Below are 24,156 nucleotides of genomic sequence, written 5' to 3'. Positions count from 1 at the left end.
TAATCATTAGTTTTCAGTTGGGGTGACAAGATACACTGCGCTGTTGTTAGTGATAATGCTCATGGAATGGAATGCAAGGGAATGTATGTCATGAAGGGAAAAGGACTGAGAATCATTCTTTTAAAAGATAGCTTATTTTATATTAATATCTAAGGAGCAAAGGGAAAATGCAAATGACAAATCCCACTGCACAAACTATCAACTTCTCCCAGAATTGGTTTGCACAGTTCTCCATATTATGGCTATACAACATGGACCTTCCATTTCAAGCATTTTCCAACCTCTTGGCCAAGCTCCACATACTATGCTTACATAAGCAAGCCTATTGATTTGGTTTTCCCAGAAAAATCTTTGTAACATTCTTTCTCTTTTTCAACTATCAATTTCTCTCTCATCCAGGAAGCCTTGCCCAGGTTCACACTTATTTCATCTTCCTTGAAGCACAAAGAGCCTGCAAAATCTTTCTTGGGTTTATCTACAGATAATTGAAAGTCATTGACCTATGTTCAGCAAGAAAGTAATCTGACTAATTATATACTTTATAAAAACAATAATCCAAGAAGAATTGTACTGGAATAAAGATGAAAAACAGGAGAGAACATGACTTTTATTTTAGTTGGTAAATCAGAATCCAAATAAAATTCACACATTGCAACTGGTCAATAATATCTTTTAAGTTTCATTTAATCTATAGATTTATCCTTTATCTTATCTTAGCAATTATTTATTAAAGACTCCAGACTGTCTTTCCCATAGAGCTTCTCACAGTCTCAATTATGCTGATGGCATTCCATAGCATATTATAATATGTTTTTTTGTCCTCAAATTTCTATAAATTGTACATTGGCTCCAGGGGATGTATCAGATTCACTTTTGAGTTTTGGGACATGAATATTTCATAATCTTTCTCTTTTTAGCAATAATAATAATTGATTATCAGGGTCAAGGTACATTAGCTTCTTAAGTGTTGAAAAATGGTTAAGTTTTTAATCCCATTCTTATCAATCAGGTGAACTACTTCTATTAAAAAATCTTTACTTCACTTATTATTTGGTTTTCTAGTGCTTTAGTTAATATGTGAAATGTAAAATAAATTATTAGTTCCTTCCCTGTGCTTACCAGTTTTCAATGTAATAAGTTGGTTCTCTAGAATCTTCTAATAGTGATTGATTTTTTAATAATGTTATGAAAAAATAATTTAAACATATTTGCTGTCTTTATATTCATTTAGCCGTTATCTTTATTGAGCCTCAAATTGTCTTATCTTTTGTTTCATCTTCAAGTCTTCTCGTGACTCTTCTTGAAATAATCCTGATAGTCTTTGATAGATGGTTTGCTATCTGATATAATTCATCTTGCATATTTCTTGCCTTAGACCTAAAACCAGGTTTTCTCTAAAGAAACATCATTCCTTTTAGAAACAATGCTGGCATTTTCTCCAGCAATGTTGACCTACCTTGAATACCTATTATATCTCTGCCCCTCTCCCTAATTTTACACATTTAAAATGACTAAGGATAGAATTAGGGATTGGATGGTCCTCATGCCTGTGATGACAGATGGGGTTAGGCTCAAAGGTGGCTGAAGGTCAAGGATATTTGTGACATATATTACTTGGTAATAATAATAAAACAATAGTATGATAATTTGAAATGGGTATTTTGATACAGGCATATCAAAATGTCCTGTTGTAGGCCTTGGCCGGTTGGCTCAGTGGTAGAGCGTCGGCCTGGCATGCGGGGGACCCGGGTTCAATTCCCAGCCAGGGCACATAGGAGAAGCGCCCATTTGCTTCTCCACTCCCCCCCCCCTTCCTCTCTGTCTCTCTCTTCCCCTCCCGCAGCCAAGGCTCCATTGGAGCAAAGATGGCCCGGGCGCTGGGGATGGCTCCTTGGCCTCTGCCCTGGGCGCTAGAGTGGCTCTGGTCGCGGCAGAGCAACACCCCGGAGGGGCAGAGCATCGCCCCCTGGTGGGCAGAGCGTCGCCCCTGGTGGGCGTGCTGGGTGGATCCCGGTCCGGCGCATGCGGGAGTCTGTCTGACTGTCTCTCCCCATTTCCAGCTTCAGAAAAATACAAAAAAAAAATGTCCTGTTGTAAAGAAAGCCAACAAGTTAGGAAGAGGGTGTTCAAGTAACCCAGACAGGCAGCATGAGAGGTACTGGAGTCAAACTGACCCAGGTTTGAATCCCATATCTGCAATTTAAAAAACTGCGTGTCCTTGGGCAAATTATGTAATGTCTCTAAGCCTCAGTTTCATCATTTACAAAACAGGGAAGTAATAACACCTACCTGACATGGTTATCAATGTGATGCATATAAAACACAGGACCCATTATGATTACATTTTGTGATTATTTTTTATATTTTATTATTGTTGCAAAACTGATATAGGCGCAGAGGATAGATCCTAAAACAGTTCAAAACACTAGACACTATACACATGTGCCAATTGAGCACTTCAAATGTGGTTAGTCTGCATTGCTATGTGTTATAAGTATAAAATATGTACTGAATTTCAAAGCCTTAGTTTTTAAAAAGAAAAAAGTAAATTATGCCATTAAAAATTTTTACTTTTATTACATGTTGAAATGATAATATTTGTAGTATTGGGTTAAATAAAATATATTATTATAATTAATCTCTTTTTAAAATTATTTTTAATTTGACCACTAGAAAATTTTAAATTACATACATGGTTGACATTATACTTCTACTGGATAGTGGTTCTCTAGAGATAGTTAGAATTTAGACAGGAATTTTGAGCTGAGTAGATGAGGTATAAGGAACAGGTGATCATTCATTTCTATGCATCTAATGTCTTTTAATATGAAACAACATTTAATAATGCTTCTTAATGGATTGGCATCTTTTTTTTCAAGTAAACAACATATACACTGGTTGCTTCTCCTACTTTAGGAGAGGAGTTTTGGGTCTTAATAGTAGATGTTAAACAAGGTAACCAAACAAAGTTTGTTTGTTTTGAGAATAGATTTACATTAACTAATGCCTGTCATGTTCTAGACATTCCACATATCTTCTCACTTAATATTAAAACAATTGTTGGAGATATATATTACAAATACAAACTACATTTTTAATAGATAAAAAAATTGAAATTCAGAAGAATTAATTAACTCACCCCATGTCACAGGGCAAGGAAGAAATGAAAGTGAGAGGTAAGAGCAATCCCATCAGCCTCCTTGATCCACGCTGCCTCTTTCCTATTTGGATGACCATTTAGGGGTAGATGTGTAGGTTGAAGAATAAATGGATTCCAAATTTTATCAGTCACTCATCTTCTTACATGATTTATCTTAGTCCCTTCGGTCCTTAGTCCCTGATGTAAAACAGAAGGTCCTGTTTGCTACAAAATGTAAGGGATTGAGTTCTTTAAGCAAACTATCCCAAGGTATTTATGTTATTCACAGGCTTCCTCAGCAACCAAATCATCATCACATCAGGAGTTTGCCAGACAATTGTAAAAACATTAATTTTTAGAAGAACTAAATATCTAGTTTAATATTTCTCAATAGTCTCTCACCATAAAATCTAAGCAATTTGAATAGGTTTTTCTTTGACCTGTAGCCATCAAAACAGAAGCACTATTCCTATTACTGGGTTTTCCCCCTTTACGCACAGCCTCTTCCACTAGGTCAAAGCAAGATTTAGAATTTAAAATATCTTTTCCTTTATCTACTTAGTACTTTTGCATTGTGAAGAAGATCTACTTTTACAATTAGATCCATTGCCTTTTACTTGCAGCCTTGAAAGACTATCTAAGAAAACCAAAACTAATTTTTTTTAAGATTTTATTTATTGATTTTTTAGAGATAGTAGAAAGAAAGAGAATGGGGGGGCAAGAAGCAACTCATAGTAGTTACTTCTCATATGTGCCTTGACTAGGTAAGCCCAGGGTTTCAAACCAGCGACTTCAGCATTCCAGGCCAATGCTCTAACCACTGCACCACCACCACAGGTCAGGCCAAGAAGACCAAAACTATTGTTTCATTGGTACATGGCTTAAAAGAACTTTCAGAATGCTTTCAGCTTTAAAATGTCAATGTTCAATAATTTCTCTGAATTCTGTCTCAAATCCCTTTAGTCAGAATAATACTCTTAATTTGGAATATTAGGTATATTGGGATATGTAAATAAACAGTTATTTATATAGAAATAAATAAGCAGCTATATGTAAATAAATAGTAGCTAATATGTCTGATCCATTGTTTTAATTAATCTTCACAACAAATTTTAAAAGTTGCATTAATATTGCCACTTTGTACAATAGATTAGGAGAGAAAGTCAGAGAATTTAATAAGTTTGTACCCAATATAGTATTGATAGCAAAAGGGAAGAAATGGAGCTTCAACTCAGTTTCCTCCACTTCCTATGCTCATGGTTTCTTACAATCATTCCACTTGGCAATAAAACACCTGGCCAAATCAAGTGAATCTTTGTTCCGTTGAAGAAAGAAATGGCTGGAATACCCAATTTAAGGCTGAGAACACTGAGTTAGGAATGCTGGTTTCCTCCAAGAGTAGAAATTTACACATATAAACAATTCAGATGCCTACAGAGAAAGGCTGTGTACATATTTAATTATAGTTCACCCAATAACCACTACAGTTATGAACCATATTTTCTTGTTGCCAAAATATCTCCCTCACCATCTGTCATAGCACCCAGAATTTCTACTCTCACAGACCCACTTTGGGATAGAGCAGCGGTTTTAAAACTGGGTTAAAGATGGAGGTGTGTGAGAAAATAGAGAAACTAGGTAGAAGGACCTGTTGGAATCTTGACAACCAGACTAACTTTGTGCCTAAGTTATCTCTAGAGCAATGGCTTGGTCTACAGAAATCATTTTTAAGATCAGTGGGAGGCAGTTTCATGTTGCCTTCTCATTTGGTGCTTACTCTCTCTTCCCTCTGCTTTATTAGATTTCACATGAGCCTTACTGAATGCCTTGTTTAAAAAATCAACAAAATGAAAAATGGAAAGAAATGTATCTAACCAAAGACAAATTAGAAGCCAAATAAGTCATAGGAACAGACCTTGATCACTATTTTCTGTATAAGTACTGCGCGCTAACCGATTGCACCACTGGAGCTCCGATCACTATTTTCTAAAGCAGAACAGAATAACATTTTTCAGATAAAAGGAACCGTACACTCACCTCCTTCAATTCTCTCATGTTATGTATGAGGAATAGGTAGCCAGGAGGCAAAAGGACCCAATTACAAACTGGTTGGGGCAGAGCCATGCTGCGCCCTTGGCTTATTCTTTTCTCCACTCTTCTCTCCATAAAAAATTAAAAGTTGCATTTATGAATGTCTACTGAATATATTTAACTTGTGAGTGTCTGCAGAGATCCTATTATATTCAAATACAATATATATTTCACCCATTCCTGCAAGGTCATAATAGCATACACTTAATTCCTCTCATGTTGTATTTTTTATATATTAACTCATACATATTACACATAATTTTATGTATATTTATATACTAACAGATTTATACATATATTAACTTCCATATATTCATGTTACAAATACTGTGTAGTGATATATATCATATATGATTATTATATTATAGCATCACAAAGGACACCATCTATCAACCTTCACAAAAACTCTAAGAGGAATATACTAAAATTATCAACTTTAATTTATAGAAAACAGGGGTGGAACAGGGTTAGAAATTTGCCCAGGGTCACACAGACAATGAGGACCAAGCCTGAGCTGGGGTTCCCCTGTCTTACTGTGCCTTACTTTCTTGCTTTTTTCTCATTCCTGCCATTTTCTACCAACCCTCACTTTCCCTCCCTAAGTTTGATATGGCAAAGACTGTGGCACTCAAAGAAATACACTGAATGTTGCCACCATCAGTTAACACACATTATGTATCAGTTAACATGCCATTATTTGGTATGAATTTTGGTACTTGGTTTGCCTAGCAAAAATGTACAGGTTGAGAGACCATGGGTTTTGGAGTTGCACAGGCCTGGATTAAAATTCCAACTTTACAGCTTAATAACTATATGACCTCAGACAATCTACTTTACCTTCTGAATATCAGTTTCCCCTTCTGGTAAATAGAGACAGAGCTCCCCTTGGGTTACTGTCAGAAATAAAGTAATGCATATAAATGCAGTGTTTATATAGGTCTATAGAAGTACCTCACACTTTCATTGTTCTTTCCAGGTCTTCTTTATAAAAAGCTTTCTTCTAGTTTACCTCCCTGGATTTTCAACTGAAATATAAGCCAGAATTACACCGCATTCAACAAGAACAGGAATGGTATCGGCATAAACCTGTCACTTTTATCAATCAAAGAGGCACATGTGAGTTAGGAGCAGCTTTTCTCACACCAGCTGTGTACGTGTGATGCACAGTAAATGAGTGTTTAACAATTAAACTGGCTTTGTATTTGTAGCACAGAAGGAATCAAACTGAATATCAGTTGTGATTATCCACTTGAAAAGCTCATTAAGGAACAAATTATGGAATAGTGGACTAATTAAGACCATGTAGAAATGTGTTTTCTATTTGTTCATAGAACTTTTTAAAAAATCAATCAAACAGAAGGATTTGATGTATCAGTATGGCCAATTTAGTGAAAAATTTTACACTATTTCCTCCAAGTGGAAAACACTAACATTTACTTTACTGAGTAGTTACTCAATGCCATACATTATTTCAAATCATCCGCATGGTGGTTTTTTATGATATCTGTAATTACTCCAGTCTTCTTGATGAGGAAGATGAGTGTCACAGAAGTTTAACAATATATTTAGGTTACATAATTACTACATTGTAGAGCTGAGATTTCAACCTAAAAGTAATTTCAAAGTTCTTTCAACTAAGTCATGAGACAGTCATTTCTGATAGCTGTTATGACTATAGATATGATGCAAAATTTATTTTATTGCATGCAAATGCATAACAACCTATATTAAGGACACCAATCCACACTTGTCTGAGCAGTCTGTCTCCTCCTTTAAACTATAAGTTTCATTAAAAAGGCTCATGCCTTAAAACTGAAAACTTTTCCCCTTAAATCAGGAACAAGAAAGCATTGTCCTCTCTCTCCACCCTTATTTAATGTGATGCTGGAAGTTCTAGCCAGAGCAATCAGACAAGAAAAAGAAATAAAAGGCATTCATATTGGAAAAGAAGAAGTAAAGGTTTCACTTTTTGTAGATGATATGATCCTATATATCGAAAACCCCAAAGACTCCACAAATATATTACTAGAAACAATAGAACAGTACAGTAAGGTCAAAGATACAAATTAATATCCTATATGCCAACAATGAAACATTAGAAAATGAACTAAAAAAAAATCCCCTTTATGGTTGCAACAAAAAAATAAAATACCTAGAAATAAACATAACAAAGAATGTAAAGGACTTATATAATGAAAACTACAAAACATTATTAAGGGAAATCAAAAAAGATACAATGAAATGGAAAAATATTCCTTGTTCTTGAATAGGAAGAATAAATATAGTCAAAAATGACCATATTACCCAAAGCAATATACAAATTCAATGCAATTCCCATCAAAATTCCAATGACATTTTTTAAAGAAATGAAACAAAAAATCATCAGATTTATATGGAATTATTAAAAATCCTGAATAGCCAAAGCAATCCTAAGGAAAAAGAACAAAGCTGTGGACATTACAATACCTGACTTCAAATTATATTATAGAGCCACAACAATCAAAACAGCATGGTATTGGCAGAAAAGTAGACACTCAGACCAATGGAACAGAATCGAAAGCCCAGAAATAAAACCACATATATATGGTCAAATAATTTTCGATAAAGGGGCCAACAACACACAATGAAGAAAAGAAAGCCCCTTCAACAAATGGTGCTAGGAAAACTGGAAAACCATATGCAAAAGAATGAAACTTGACTAAAGTTTGTCCCCTTGTACTAAAATTAATTCAAAATGAATCAAACACATAAGTATAAGACCTAAAACAATAAAGTACAGAGAAAAAAATATAGGTACTAAACTCATGGACCTTGGTTATGAAGAACACTTTATGAATTTGACTCCAAAGGCAAGAAAAGTGAAGGCAAAGATAAATGAATGGGACCACATCAGACTAAGAAGTTTTTGCACAGCAAGAGAAACTGACAACAAAACAAACAGACAGCCAACTAAATGGGAAATGATATTTTCAAACAACAGCTCAGATAAGGGCCTAATATCCAAAATATACAAAGAACTCACAAAACTCAACAACAAACAAGCAAACAATCCAATAAAAAAAATGGGAAGAGGACATGAACAGACACTCCTCCCAGGAAGAAATACAAATGGCCAACAGATATATGAAAAGATGCTCATCTTCATTAGCTATTAGAGAAATGCAAATCAAAACTACAATGAGCCCTGGCCGGTTGGCTCAGTGGTAGAGCCTCGGCCTGGCATGCGGGGGACCAGGGTTCGATTCTCGGCCAGGGCACACAGGAGAAGCACCCATTTGGTTCTCCATCCCCCCCTCCTTCCTCTCTGTCTCTCTCTTCCCCTCCCGCAGCCAAGGCTCCATTGGAGCAAAGATGGCCCGGGCGCTGGGGATGGCTCCTTGGCCTCTGCCCGAGGTGCTAGAGTGGCTCTGGTCACGGCAGAGCAATGCCCCGGAGGGGCAGAGCATCACCCCCTGGTGGGCAGAGTGTCGCCCCTGGTGGGCGTGCTGGGTGGATCCCGGTCGGGCGCATGCGGCAGTCTGTCTGACTGTCTCTCCCCGTTTCCAGCTTCAGAAAAATACCAAAAAAAAAAAAAAAAACTACAATGAGATACCACCTCACACCTGTTAGATTAGCTATTATCAACAAGACAGGTAATAACAAGTGTTGGAGAGGCTGTGGAGAAAAAGGAATCCTCATCCACTGTTGGTGGGAATGTAAAGTACTACAACCATTATGGAAGAAAGTATGGTGGCATCTCAAAAAACTGAAAACAGAACTACCATGTAATTCAGCAATCCCTCTACTGGGTATATACCCCCAAAACTCAACAACATTGGTATGTAAAGACACATGCAGCCCCATGTTCATTGCAGCATTGTTCACAATGGCCAAGACATGGAAACAACCAAAAAGCCCTTCAATAGATTATTGGATAAAGAAGATGTGGCACATACATACTATGGAATACTACTCAGCCATAAGAAATGATGACATCGGATCATTTACAATAACATGGATGGATCTTGATAACATTATACTGAGTGAAATAAGTAAATCAGAAAAAAAACTAAGAACTGTATGATTCCATACATAGCTGGGACATAAAAATGAGACTTGTGGACATGGACAAGAGTATGCTGGCTACCAGGGGATTGAGGTGAGAAGAGGGGCGCAAAGAAAACCAGATAGAAGGTGACGGAAGACAATTTGACTTTGGGTGATGGGTACGCAACATAATTAAATGTCAAAATAACCTGGAGATGTTTTCTCTAAATATATGTACCCTGATTTATTAATGTCACCCCATTAAAATTAATAATAAATTAAGAAAAAAAAATGAAGGCTCATGCCTGTTATGTTCACCAATAATCCCAATACCAGGCTCATTGCCAGCCACATCCTGTATTACCCCATGTATAAGATGCATTTTAATTTTGGGCCCTAAATTTGGGGAAAAAATGTATTACATAATTATTGAACTCAAATTTCATTGATCATAAAATTCCTACTCATCACTGTCAAAACTCCCATCCATTAGCTTGTCCTCATCTGTGTCTGATGATGAGTCACTGTCTTCATATTTTGCCTCATCCTCAGTTCTATCTATGGCATTTGAAATGCCACATTTCTTAAATCACTTGACAATGATCTCAATCTTGATATTATTCCAGGATCTTTTCACCCAGGTACAAACTTCTTCTATAGTTGGTTTCTTCACTCTTCTTGCTGGTGTCAAATTGTCCCCAGAAGACTTCATTCATTGGTTCCATTCATCTCTCATGGCAGCTTTGAAGGGTTTGTTAATGATGACATCAAGTGGTGGGAGCTGGGATGTCAAGCCTCCAGGTATGGTGACAAGTTTTGTTTTTTGCTCTACAGCCATCTTCTTTGTGGTTCTTTTTAATGTGGGGGGAGTTGTTTGTTTGTTTGTTTGTTTTTGTTATGTGTTCCCTGAATTGATCAAGCACCAATAGGGCAGGTTTGTGTAAGAGCCCACCTGGTCTCTTTCTCCAAACTTTCTCAAAACACATCTTCATCCCATCCTGATCCATCCAACACTTGTCATAAACGTGGACAATCACTCCCTGAGGAATGTCTTCTTTTGGCATTGTTTTGCATTTGAAAATCAGCATACGAGGCAGCTTGGTTCCATCTGCACAACAAGCTAGAACAACTGTATAATATCTCTTTTCATGTCCACTTGTCTTCACAGTTACAGCTTTCACTCCCTTCTTATCAACAGTTCTGTACTTAAGACATCAAATTGAAGGGGGACTTTGTCCATATTTTCAGTCTGTCCTAATTCAGACTGATGTGTCTTCTGACACTGAATGACAAAACAATGAAATTCAAGGACCTTCTGCTCATAGCTTTCAGGCATCTTTTGGGCAAGTCTGGTGTGGGTACTCATGCTTAGTCCATTCTGTTTCATGAATCTGAAGCACCAATTGTGTCCTCCTTTGAAATCAATAACTTCTTTTTCATCAGCAATTCTTCTTGCCTCATGTTGAACCATCTTTGTGGACACAGGAATTCCAATTGCCCTTTGCTCTTCAACCTGTATCTTCAATTCCTTCTCTAAATCAGGCCATTTTGCTGACTGCCTCTCATGGCCTTCTTCTGCCGTGGTGTTTTTAGTAGGGTTTCTTCTTCCGGTAGCCAGTCTCAGATTGATTTCTCAGTTGGAGGAGGACCCAACTTACACTCAGCAGCATTATTTCCATTAACTTTTGCAAACTGAATTACTTTTAACTTGAATTCAGCACTGTATGAAAATCTTTTCTGAGCCACTTCTGGGCAGAACATGGCAAAATATAACCTACCATAATATACCGGTTCAAGTGTGCAACAATAAGCACAAAAAAGTGGGAAATGCAAGTTTAAAAAAATCTACAACAATGAGCATAAAAACAAGCATTAAAAGTGGGAAATGGAAGTAAAAAAATCTACAACCAATGTATAAGAGGCACTCAGTTTTTAAATCCCAAATTTTTTGAAAAAGGGTGTGTCTTATACATGGGGAAATGTGGTAGTTACTTCTTCAGTAAATATTTGTTGAATGAAGAAATAATGCTGAATTAACTAAGAGTATAGCAATTTGAGTCACAGACATTCTTTCATAGGTGGCAACACTGAGAATAGGAGTGTTTTGTCTGCAGTAATACGATTATTCAGTGACAGAGTGAAAAAGATTGGAAGCCCAGAGCCTCTAAATTGCTTAGCTCAATGAGCCTAGTCACTAGCAGGCTAAAGGACAGGGTTTTTAGGAGGCATTGTCAAGAGACTATTCAGGAGGACTGGCTAATCCCCCAGTGATACCAACAGTTAAGGGATGGGTAGAGAAATGGGAACAAAGAAGTAGATATAGCAGCTAGGGAGTGAAAAAGAGAACAAGAAGAGTGTTGTCCCAGAAGTCATTTATAAGAAGTAAATGACTGCTGGGCCAGGTGGTGGTACAGTGGATAGAGTGTCGACCTGAGATGCTGAGGACCCACATTCAAAACCCTGAGGTTGTCAGCTTGAGCATGGGCTCACCAGATTGTGTGCAGAATCTCCAGCTTGAATGCAAGATCATAGACATGACCCTGAGGTCACTGGCTTGAGCAAAGGGTCAGTGGCTCAGCTGGATCCCCCCTCCCCAACAAGGCACTTATGAAAAGCAATCAATGAACAACTAAAAGTGCTACAACTATGAATTGATGCTTCTCATCTCTCTCCCTTCCTGTCTCTCTCTCATGTGCGTGTGTGCATGCACACATGCTTTAAAAAAAAGAAGAAGAAAATGACCAATGATACTGATACCAAATTTAGTAATTTAGAGGTTAAATAGGACGAGGAGAAACAAATAACTATAGCACTTGTAAAAAGAGCAGTTCTGCAGGGAGCGTACTCTTCAGAAACAGAAATGGGTGGCTCGGTGCTGCAGTACCCAGTATGGCGCCTGATATACAGAAGGCCCCTAATAAATGTTGTCAAACAGATTGCCCAATGAATTAATTAAAACAAGGTGCAACCTTTTCATTTTAAAAGAAAACATCCCAACCACATTTAAGGCAGCTCTTAATAAAAAGTACCAGTGTTTTCTAAATTAAATCACTGGGTCTAAAATTATCACCATACACTTGGCTTCTTCCTCCAAAGGCCCTGAAACCAAAACAACTCAATTGCTATGGAGAACATATAATTTGCCGTCTATGAAGATAAAGCCCCATGCATTAGCAGCATTCCTTAATGCCCAGCATTCAAAAGCCCAGCATTCTGGGCTTTGGGTGACCTTTTAAGTTGCTGCCGTGATGTCATTAGCGTGACAATTTTACGCAAGATTAGGCATCTAATTGTGTGTTAAATAGTTCCTCTGGCTCCTGCACACTGCGTAATAAAGCGGAGTGCATTAAGAGCATCCCATGTGCATCGCTCAAGGCCACTGACACTAAAAAACCGCATCCACGCTGCTCACTCCTGACTCGTGTCCCACTCGCCCTTGCAGCTGTCACCTCAAGGCCTCGGCACTGGTAGAGAGTGAAAAGCGACTGCACAGAGTGACACACCAGAGCTGTTTCTCTCCAGCTGAAGCTTCTAGAGGCAGGGGAGAGTCTCCACAGAGAATTTAACTTATTTGTTATTTTAGGGGGAGGATGTGAAGAAAGGAAACTCTCATGCACTGTTGGTGGGACTGCAAATTGGTGCAGCCACTGTAGAAAACAGCTTGGAGATTCCTTACAAAACTAAAAGTAGAGCTACCATACAACCCGGTAATTCCACTTCTGGATATTTCTCTTAAGAAAACAACAATACAAATTCAAAAAGATATATACAGCATTATTTGCAATAGCCAAGATATGTAAGTAACCTGGGTGTCCATTGATAGAAGAATAAAAAAGATATGATACATGCACGCACGCACGCACGCACACACAGTAAAATATTACACAACCATAAAAAGAATTAAATTTTGCCATTTGTGACAACATGGATGAATTTAGAGGGTATTGTGCTAAGTGAAATAAGTCAAGCAGATAAAGACAAATACTGTATAGTTTCACTTATATTGCAGAATTTTAAAAAAAGCAAATAACTAAACAAAAGAAAGACACATAGAAACAGATCAAAGGAATGGTTATCAAAGGGAGGAGTTGTGAGATGGGTGGGAAGATGAGGGGGAATATAGTCAATAATACTGTAATAAATTTTCATGGTGACATGATTATTCAAATTAGTGGGGTGATCACATTGTAAGGTATAAAAATGGCAAATTATATTGTACACCTGAAACTAATATCACTAATATACTAATATATATCAACTATACTTAAATTCTAAGAAAAAGATTCAACTTAATTAAATCCGAACCTGAGAGTTTGTAGCAGTATTTCTCACCTTGGCTGCATGGCAGAATTCACTGGGCAGTGTTTTCACAATAGTAACCCCCAAAGGTTCTCACAGGTCTGGCCTGAGAACCAGGCACCATTATTTTTTAAAGGTTCCCTCATATAATTCTAATGTGTGTCCAGGGTTAGAGGCACCTTCTTTATGCTAGTCTATGCTTTATGCTCTGGGTGGGTATTACCTTAATCTTAATGATGAAGTACTTTAGATTTTATCTCAGTATCTTAGAAAACTGCTTTTTCTCCATTGAGTGCAACAGGCCCATAGGGAAAAGAAATCAGTAGTCTCAATGTACAAGTACCGGACAACTTAATTGGATCGTTTCTACAAAAAGGTATAATCCAATCACATTTGCTTTCAAAATTAATGGCAGGGAAAAAGGAAATAAAGTGATGTTTAGCTTGCACCTACTGTGTACCTTAATCTACTTAGATGTTATTGCATCTATTATATCATTTCTTTCCAAGCAACCCAGAAAGGCAAGTGTTATTGTTCCCATTTTTATAGTTTAGGAAACCAAGACACAGAGATGCTCGGTTGACTTGTCCAAAGTCAGGTGGTGAAGCCAAGATGTGTACAAACAAACAGTCCCGTCGGGCTCTCTGCTCATCTTTTCAGTAGGCCATGCTGCCCTCTCTAAAGAAAACCATATTAGATGTTAATTCAGCAAGCCATAGAAACTTTCTGTCCAAGTCAATGAATGAAATGGAGGAAGCAGGACAATTAGAAGGGAAGAGAGGAGGTGGGGAGTGGGGCAAAGGAAGGACATCCCGAGCAAGGGACAGCTCCAGACAGCCCCATGGGCTGCACCCAGCAGTAGTGAGCCATGCAGAGGAGGCCAGCTCAGCACCAACAGTCGCACTTTCCTACAGACACTTAGCTGGTCAAGGCAGCAAACACAACCAATGTGCTCTGTGTGTCCTGTGTTGTGCCATAAAGAAGCACAAAGCACAGCCCCGCCCTGCATGCCCACAGCCTCGCTAGAACAGCAAGATAGACCGTGCCATGCTCTCACAGACAAAAATACCAAGAATTGGGAGCAGAGCTGAAGAAGCTGTTCATGTGGACCAGAGAAGGCTTCGCAGAAGACGGGACACCTGAGAGGGCCTTAGAGAAATTCCTCCACTGGCAGGGACAGGAGGCAGAGGAAATGTGTGGCTGAGTCAGGGAGGTAGAAACTCACAATGTGTGTGCCTGGAAAATGGAAAAGGTCCCTTTATAAATTCCCGAGGCAAAGAAATTGTTACAGTTCACTGACTCCCTGCTTTCATTCAGGGCTGAGCCTCCATCCCTTAGGACTGCTGGTTTCTGACCGTCCTCCTCTGCATGTAGCCGTGGTTCTGCCTGGGTACCCTCAGGTCCCAGGTCATTGAACAGCGGGATTAGTCCCTGGTTTCCTTCCCCGGCCCACAGCCCTGTGCTGCCACAAGCACAGCTCTCTCTGTCATCCTAGGACTTCAAGTTACAAAACTTTTAAAAGTGCTTTTCTTGTCTCTGTATAACTTTCCTAATCACAATTCAGTGGACTCTTTGCGGTCTCATAAAGTGAGCAGCACTGAGGTAATTATGTAAGGAGTTCAGGAGGGCTACCTTTGAGCCGAGAACCTCCAAACCAGCTTTGGTAACATTTTCCGAGTGTTTCTTTGAAGCCTGGGAATTGTTTTCAACCTCCACAGAACCTTTACACTGTTGTCCTTAAAGCAGCTACTCTCTTCCTTTTTAATTAATGACAAACTTAGCAAGCTTTAAATAACTGTCTTCATGAAAAAAGAAATACTGGGGTGAAGAAACTCAAATCCACTTACTGGAATAACCTGAGGAGTCAATAAGTCCTTTCCAAAAGCTTTTGACAGTTAATTAGAATAAATCTATCTTTCATCTCCCCCTTTCCGTATCATCTCAAAACAACAGACCAAGGGTACAATGCTGGAATAACAACACACAGTCTGAAAAATATCCTGACCATATTGAAATCACTGCAGCCCCTTTCATTTTGAATGACTTCAAAGCACTGATAACATGTATGGTATTGTCTATTGAATACTGGTTAACAGCAGCAACAGGCCAGAAACTCAGTTTTTTATTTCTTTACCTTGACTCAAGGTGTGCCGCTTTTCTTTGTCTAGTCCACGCCTCCAACCATTTGAGGAGTGGCTGAAGTGATCAGAATAGTCTACCAGAGTCAATGCTGAAATAACTTTCTAAACGTTTAAGCCAGTCCTCATTCTCATGAAGTAGTTCATTCAACTTAATTCAAAATCACTCTTATTTCCTGAAGACTGGCTGTTTTTAATACTAAGGAATTTAACCACTAGTCTATTTTATATGTTTCTTAATTAAATTTATTGAGATAAATTTATTAAATGTATTGATTAATAACATTATATAAATGTTAAAAATACAACATTATAATTCAACGTTTATATATTCTATTGCGTGCTCATGATCAGAAGTCATTTTCCTCCTTTATATTTGGCCGCCTTTCCCTTCTCCAGCCTCCTCCCAACGCCCTCCTTTCTGGTAACCTGCATTATATTGTCTATATCTATGTTTGTGTGTTTTTGTTTTGTTAGTTTCTTACTTTTTGTTTTATATTCCAAATATGAGTGAAATCATGTAGAACTACCATATAATCCCACAATTCCTCTTTGAGATATACACTTGAAAAAGTAAAAATGCTTATTTGTAAAGATATATGCACTCCTATGTTCACTGTAGCATTATTTACAATAATCAAGCCATGGAAACAACCTAAGTGTTCACAAATGAAGAACTGGATAAAGAAGATGTGAGATATATGAGATTATATATATATAGATATATATATATAATGTAGTGGAATGCTACTCAGCCATAAAACTATAAAATATTGCCATTTGCAACATGGATGGATCTTGAGAGTATTATTCTTTTGATATGTTTTAAAGTTATTCAAAAAGGAACATACGTAACATTAAATATACCAGATCCAAATCACTGAAAGAGCTAGCATATTTAATTTCTAAATTGGTGCATCTATTTATCCCTGCCATTTATCCTAAGAGAACAAGGTTAGAAGTCTGATTTCTTGCATCTGTATGGTTACCAAACCCCTGCTGCCTGACATGGCCTCTGTGCTTTCTATCTCTGACACTGGCCCCTGAGGTATAGAAGGAGCTCCACCCTGCCTGGTTGGGTCAGTGATAGAGCATCGGCCCAGCATGTGGAAGTCCTGGGTTTGATTCCCGGTCAGGGCACACAGGAGAAGCAACCATCTGCTACTCCACCCTTCCCCTTCCTCCTCCCATTCTATCTCTCTCTCTCTCTCTCTCTCTCTCTCTCTCTTTCCCTCCTGCAGCCATGGCTTGAATAGTTTGAATAAACTGGTCCCAGGTGCTGAAGATGGCTCCATGGTCTCTCCTCAGGTGCTGAAATAGCTCAGTTGCCTGAGCAATGGAGCAGCAGCCCCAGATGGACAAAGCATTGCCCATACGGGGCTTACCCAGTGGATCCTGGTTGGAGCACATGCAGGAGTCTGTCTATCTGCCTCCCTGCTTCTCAAATAAAAAAATAAATAAATAAAAAGAAGGAGCTCAATTCCCAATCCTGCTCCCAGAAAGTCAGCACACAATGACTTAAACATACTTAGATTCACTCTTTAATTTACAAATCAGAAAATTTTGGAACTGAGAGAGATCTTAAAAGTTACTCATTTCAAACTTTTCAGTTCCAGATTAAAAACAACTAAGCCCTAGAAAAGTTAAGTGATTTTTTCAAAGCCACACAGCCAGTTAATGGCAAAATTGAGCAATAGCCAACCACTGACTCTGAGTACATGCCCAGCCTTTGCTGCTCAGTGTGGTTTGCTGAAGACCAGTAATATCAGCGTCACTCACAACCTGTTAGAAACGCACAGAGTCCTGGGCCCCTTCCCAGACCCACTGAATCAGATTCTAGAGCCTCGAGAAATTCATATGCACATTACAGTTTGAGAATCACTGGGCTAGATCATGTGACTTTCTCCACAGAACTAGAGGCAAGCAGGCATTAGCTGAAAGCACAATTCTACCTTTTCTAATATCCCAATTTCCTGGAAGCATCATATTTAATCAGAACATAATAGCACTCTCTGCCTTGCAGGGTTTTCATAATATGCCAGATATATGCATGTCTACTTCATGACATATGTATAGATAATATATGCAAAATACCTGGCATCTGGTAGCGCATACAGTCTATAGTAGCTAGTACTATTTCCATCTTCATGCTTACCATTAACATTGTGCTCGAGCAAAGGGAAAGCCAAGAGTGACAATGAAACCATAAAGGAATCACCTTCCTCCCTTCCTTCTTTTGTTCTACTTGTTAAATATCATTTTAAATTCTATATGTGATTAAAATGTCTATGATAGCTCATGTTTCTAACTCCCTCAGAGATGATGTAGAAAATAATAGCTAACTGCTTTTAGTGCTGTGCTTGGAGATAAAAGAATTTATCTCTAAGCCAAGTCATAACTTAAAGAACACGACATTTCTCTAGCATCTTGACTGAGTCCTATGAGCCTGGCCTCTAGGAGCTGGCGAGTATCTGCTGCTGTGGTTTTCTCAGACGCTCGCCTGCAAGGGGGCAGACCCAAAGCTTTGGCTGCAGTAGAACACATTTAAAAGATGATGCTCCAGCCCCCAAATGTCTGATCTGTCACCTTCACAGAAAACATTTTGAATACGAAGAGAGAGAAAAAAATTAGTATCCAAATCTGAACCAAATTTTTAGAAAAATACAGTATAAACCCATACCAAAATTACCTTTTTGGAGGAGACATTTTGTAGGGAATATGATATTAACCTCAATTAGAAAAATGTGCTGTTGCCCTGAGGCAGTGACTCTCCATCCCAGCGGTACATCAGAAACAACTGGGAAGCTTTTAAAACACTGAACGTACATTTCAGGGGTGGGGGGCATGCTTCCATGACTTTAAAAACACTGAATGTGCATTTCAGGGGTGGGGGCATGCTTCCATGACTTTAAAAGCATTCCTAGTTGACTTTAATGTGCAGCCAAGGCTGTGACCCACACCCTACAGCAACAGAAACTTGATCTTATTTAAAGTTCAATCCACTCTGAGCTATTGGTTGTTGTTGATAGAGCTCCCAAATATCAAAGTAATGCACTGAACTTCAGCGTCTACTTCTTTTAGGTATTTTCATCATTCCTCCAGGACTTCCGCCATAAGGAGAGAAGCTCCTGGACCAACATCCTCTAAGATGTTTATATGGACCAGTGGTCGGACGTCTTCATCTTACAGACATGATGAGAAAAGGTAACCGACTACTGGACAGGATGCCAACAGGAAGGTTTGGACTACAGAGCGTAACGTTTTGCATGTGTTAACATAGGCTGGGCTCTACATTCAGGAATGGAGTTTCAGACACTTCGGCCTTCCTCCTCTTTACTTTCATACCCTATGCTCACTCCCACCACATAGTTTTGCAAAGTCTATTCCCTGTGAGAATTGCCCTTCACACATGCACAGGCCCACCAACTCATCACTTATCTAACTTCAATTCTGCCTTCAGATATACAGTCCATGATGAAATGATAAAAATTGCATTTCAAGACGTTGGACATATGGCAAGGAAGGAAAGCAGAAACCATGACAGGATAAAAAGAGGCTAGACAAGACCATGGAGCCCTCAAACTCCTTAAAAGAAAGTCTAAGGTAGTGGAGAAATGGGGAAATAAGAAGAAAGGTTAAAGGGCAAAGTCAGTGTTAATAAATGATAAAATGACAAATACACAGCTTAATCCAGGCCTCCCACCAGGGTTTACGGAGTAAATGCGTATGCATAAAATTCTCTAGCCAATTTTAAATATTTGTTTGCTTCTGCATTTCTTTCTTGTTGACCTTGTACTGTTGCTTCGGTTTGATGAAGCTAACTTTTTTAAGATTTTATTTATTGATTTTAGAGAAAGAAGAGTGTCGGTCAAATAAGTTTGTAAATATGATATATATGTTTGCTCGCTTATAGTTTGCACTGGGTGTGGGAACAGGCTGTAAGCAGGCAGGGTTGTTATAGCCTCAGGCTTAGTTTTAAGACCAAGCTACTCCCCACACCCTTGACTGTTTCATGATAGGGGGTGGTGCACTCTTATGAAAAATCCCATTTATGCCTCAGATAAGTGGCTTTGTATCAGAGACTTCCTTGTTTGTATATTGGATTAAAGGTTTTGATTTCTACACTATAAAATGGGGCAGAGAAGACCATGCTGGTGGAGAGCAGAGAAAGGCCATGTGGAGGAGAGGAGAAGCAGCCAAAATGGCAAAGTGCTGAAGGAAAAGACAGTTTGTGCAAAGTTTGTGCAGAGAGAAAAAGATGGGGAACAGAAGTAAATAAGGCTGGTAAAATACAAACCTCTGATTCTAAAGAACTTGGAGAAGACAGTGGCTTTGGGAGCCCTGAATGGAAAGGGAAGTATTTTCCCACTGTGTGTATTTCTTGCCTGCCGGGTGCAAACTAGGATTAAAGCTAATGATCTACCAGTTTTTGGCTCTGTTGTTTCATTACCGACTGTCCAAATCAAATGCGGACCTGCACGGGCCAGGCGGCTGTGATGGTGGCCATGGCTACTGGCCATACATTTGGTGTAGTCTGTGGCAGAATTCGATACAAATCAGTATGGAACCGACACCACCTTTGAGCGGTGGAGTAGAAGACTGGCTGCCGTTATGGTTTCCCATGGCTGCCCTTCTGGGAACCGTAGGCTGGCTGACTTTTACAGCCATGCGTGAGGAAACCAAGAGCTCTGTGGAAGAGGCTGCCCGGGACCTGCAAACCAAGCAGTGGAAGGAGCTGGAGCAAACGTGGGAGAAAGAGATGCTGACCCTGGAGCTGGAGCAAGCACCGAGAAAGAGGCTGACCAGGTTCGTGAAATTTGCATGAAATGGAACAGCCACTGGAGAAAGAATCACAGGTTTGTAAGTTGCAAATTGCCCTGGACGTTGTGGAGAGCCAGCAGCAGTGGGAGGCCGGGGCTGAGGCCAGGGCTAAGACAAGGCCCGGGGCTACAAGCCCGGCAGCAGGAGCTGATGTTTTCAGTTTCTCTTTGGAAGATGAGAAAATCTGTCTGAAGTTGCAATCCACAATCTCCAGAAGGTGAGAGAGCCCAGCAGCAAGGAGTACCTACTATGCCCCTAGTAAATTTGCGATTTGGGGGCATAGGGGGTGAATGCCATCATGCTCTCCGGAGCAGGGATGGAAATGCTGACTGCCATTGCCACGTGCTCTTCTTTGGGACAGTGTAAGACCTGCCAGGACGGCAGGGATGAGGGGGGTGCCTGAGGCGCCATGTGCGTGGACTGAGTCCTAGGCTACGACCGAAGTGGGCACTGGCTCCTTTGTTGGATGGACTTACAAATTTTGGACAATGTGAAATACCCTGATGGGGGTGGGGGGCAGTTTTGCTTGAGGCCCTCCTCTGCCCCGGGAAGCTTTTCCCATGGCAAGAAAGAAGTCCAAGAACATTTTGCGCTTTTGGCAAAATACTCAGGCTGATAAAGTATGTCTTTGTAATTATTGAAATTATATACTTTGTCGTATTGTTGTAATTTGTGTAATATGCCTAATTTCCTTGTTCAGGAATACCTGTGATTTAGATTGTAAGCGAGCAAAAGGGGTAGAATGTCGGTCAAATAAGTTTGTAAATATGATATATATGTTTACTCACTTATAATTTGCATTGGATGTGGGGGACAGGCTGTAAGCAGACAGGGTCCTTATAGCCTAAGGCTTAGTTTTAAGACTAAGCTTTTCCCCACACCCTTGACTGTTGCAAGATAGGGGGTGATGCACTCTTATGAAAAATCCCATTTATGCCTCAGATAAGTGGTTTTGTATCAGAGACTTCCTTGTTTGTATATTGGATTAAAGGTTTTGATTTCTACACTATAAAATGGGGCAGAGGAGCCCATGCTGGTGGAGAGCAGAGAAAGGCCACGTGGAGGAGAGGAGAAGCAGCCAAGATGGCAGAGTGCTGAAAGAAAAGCCAGTTTGTGCAAAGATTGTGCAGAGAGAAAAAGATGGAGAACAGAAGTAAATAAGGCTGATAAAAATACAAACCTTTAATTCTAAAAAACTCGGATAAGTCAGTGGCTTTGGGAGCCCTGAACAGAAAGGGAAATATTTTCCCACTATGTGTATTTCTTGCCCGCCGGGTGCAAACTAGCATTAAAGTTAATGGCCCACCAGTTCTTGGCTCCATTGTTTCATTACTGACTGTCCGAATCAAATGCGAACCTGCATGAGCCAGGCAACTGTGATGGTGGCCATGGCTACTGGCTTTACAGAGAGACAGAGAGAAAGGGGTAGGGGTTGGAGGAACAGGAAGCATCAACTTGTAGAAGCTGCATCTCATATCTGCCTTGACCAGGCAAGTTCAGGATTTCAAACAAGCAACCTCAGCATTTAAGGTTGAAGCTTTATCCACTGCGCCACCACAGGTCAGGCAGGTGAAGCAAACTTTTTAACAAAACTCCTTATATCAGCATTTTTCAACTTAAGCACAGCTCACTTGCTTGCAGACTGGGATAGAAATCAGGATTGCTAAACTGTGCTGGACACAAGAGAAAAGGACTGAGGGAAGTTTACTGAAATGTAGTTTTGAGAACTCGGACTTTTATTCTTTTCAAAATCTATATTTCTCTACAGATAAAAGCCTTTGAAATATTCTGAAAGAAAAATCTTCTTCACAATAATTATATATTACAGCAAAATTTTGGAAGCAACTTTAACATTCACAATAGAAAATCAGTTAAATAAATCATAGATCTAGTAATAAATATATCACTTAGCATTCTTAAATGTTTTGTCATAATATTAAGTAAAAAATCAAGTTGAAAAATGGCATACAGACAATGATTGCAGCCATAAAAATTATATACATCAAAAAAAGCATGGCAGGAAAAGCATGTTTTCCAATTCTCTATTTTCCAATGCTTTGTAATATATTATCTTAATTATGGGGAAAAAATGATGTGAAGTTTAAATAAAATTATAACCCAAAAGGCAACTAGTGTTTGAACGAAGTTCAAAAAACTCCCTTTGTTCATCATAATACAAGCAGAGCAACTGAAAATTTACTGTCCTTGTTCACCTCTAGATTTGCACATGCTTCTCGACACTTCATCAAGTTATTTTTTCATCTGCTTTCAAGCCAATTAAATTGAATCTTCTTTCGGCAAGACCTTTACTATCAGACTAAAATTCCATGTGTCATTGCCAAGTTCCATATTTTATATGTAATTTCCTCATTTCCTTAAACATAAAAAAAGTCCACTACTAGTGATGGTGCAGAAGGACAGATATTTTGTGGCCCTAAAGAGTATTGTGACTATCAGTGTATTGTGACTATCAGTGTATTGTGACTATCAATGGCCAACCCTCCTGAGATTTGGAAGGCTTCATTAAAGCAGGTGAAGTGAGATGTATCTGTTACACCTTCTATTTATTATCAGCAAAACATTTAATTTAGTACATTTTGCTCCATATACTGTCTCTTACAAACAAGGAAATTAACATTTGCAAACTATATATTATAGTGTACTGCATATTTTACACATGAACTATTCTCTTTCAGTTTATAAGATAAAAATTATTATTTTTTTGATATTAGATTTTTTGTTTATTTAGTAAATTAAATTTAATGGATAACATTAATCAATGAGAGTACATAGGTTTCAGGTAAGCATTTCTATAGCATTTGAACTGTTGATTATGTTGTATATTCGTCACCCAAAGTCATATCATTTTCTGTCACCATATATTTGTCCCTCTTCACTATGCCCATTTTACAGATGGGGAACTGAGGCTCAAAGATTTTAAATAACTTCCAAGGGTCCAACACCCAACCAGTGATGGAATCACATTTTGAACTCAAGGTCATATTATCTCCCCTACACCCCACAGCTTAGTTATCGTCAAACATGAGATATTTGGAGAAGCAGTGAACAGCCAAGCCCACAAAGGGAAAATTGTGTTAAGATAGAGTTCAACAGAGTAATATAAAAAAAGGTAATAAATATGTGAATATTATATATATTGGCAATACCTGTGGAGTTAAAAGAAGTGAATTCTAAGATCTAACAATCAGAGACTAGCAGCCAGGGGAGCCCCAGGCAATGGCCACTAATCCTGGGCTCACCACCGTACCTGTTTCCAAAGGTCCCTTTCCTCTGACTTTTCAGTGAGCCAATAGCAGCAGCCCCTCAGCTCATTTCTGTCACTGTGACTTTTATTTCTCAGTGAGCCAAAGTAGCCCCATTTAAGGCTCACTCTCTCCTGTTGCTTCTTCTATTCTAAGCCATCCCTTATTTCACTGTCCCTAGATTTAAAAAAAAAATACTTTCAAAATAAAAATTTTTTTAAAAGCAAATAATTAGCTTCACATTATACACCAATAAGATTTATAAAACTCTTGATTTACTATTATTTTTTTTCAAAGTATGACTTCAGTAACCACAGGATTTTAAATAATTAAAATATTGACTACAACTAAATCATTTTCAGCAGGATTTATTGCTGAA

The 24,156-nt window shown here is 38.8% G+C and overlaps 1 protein-coding gene across 5 annotated transcripts in view; it reads left to right on the top strand.

Annotated features, from left to right (window-relative positions):
* The window catches only part of KCNMB2 (potassium calcium-activated channel subfamily M regulatory beta subunit 2), a 299,201-nt gene that overhangs the window by 231,662 nt on the left and 43,383 nt on the right, over nt 1-24,156 (top strand). For 4 of the 5 annotated variants that reach the window (XM_066241101.1, XM_066241099.1, XM_066241102.1 and 1 more), the window contains exon 2: nt 18,775-18,897. In XM_066241101.1, the coding sequence (XP_066097198.1) occupies nt 18,842-18,897 (56 nt within the window). In that variant the 5' untranslated portion in view covers nt 18,775-18,841. Of the gene's footprint in view, nt 1-10,588; nt 10,609-18,774; nt 18,898-24,156 lie in introns of those variants that run through there. The other variant, XM_066241103.1, reaches the window with a different exon arrangement.

The sequence above is a fragment of the Saccopteryx bilineata genome, chromosome 8 (assembly GCF_036850765.1).
Source record: "Saccopteryx bilineata isolate mSacBil1 chromosome 8, mSacBil1_pri_phased_curated, whole genome shotgun sequence".
NCBI lineage: Eukaryota > Metazoa > Chordata > Mammalia > Chiroptera > Emballonuridae > Saccopteryx > Saccopteryx bilineata.
This window is presented reverse-complemented; position numbering and strand designations above follow the sequence as displayed.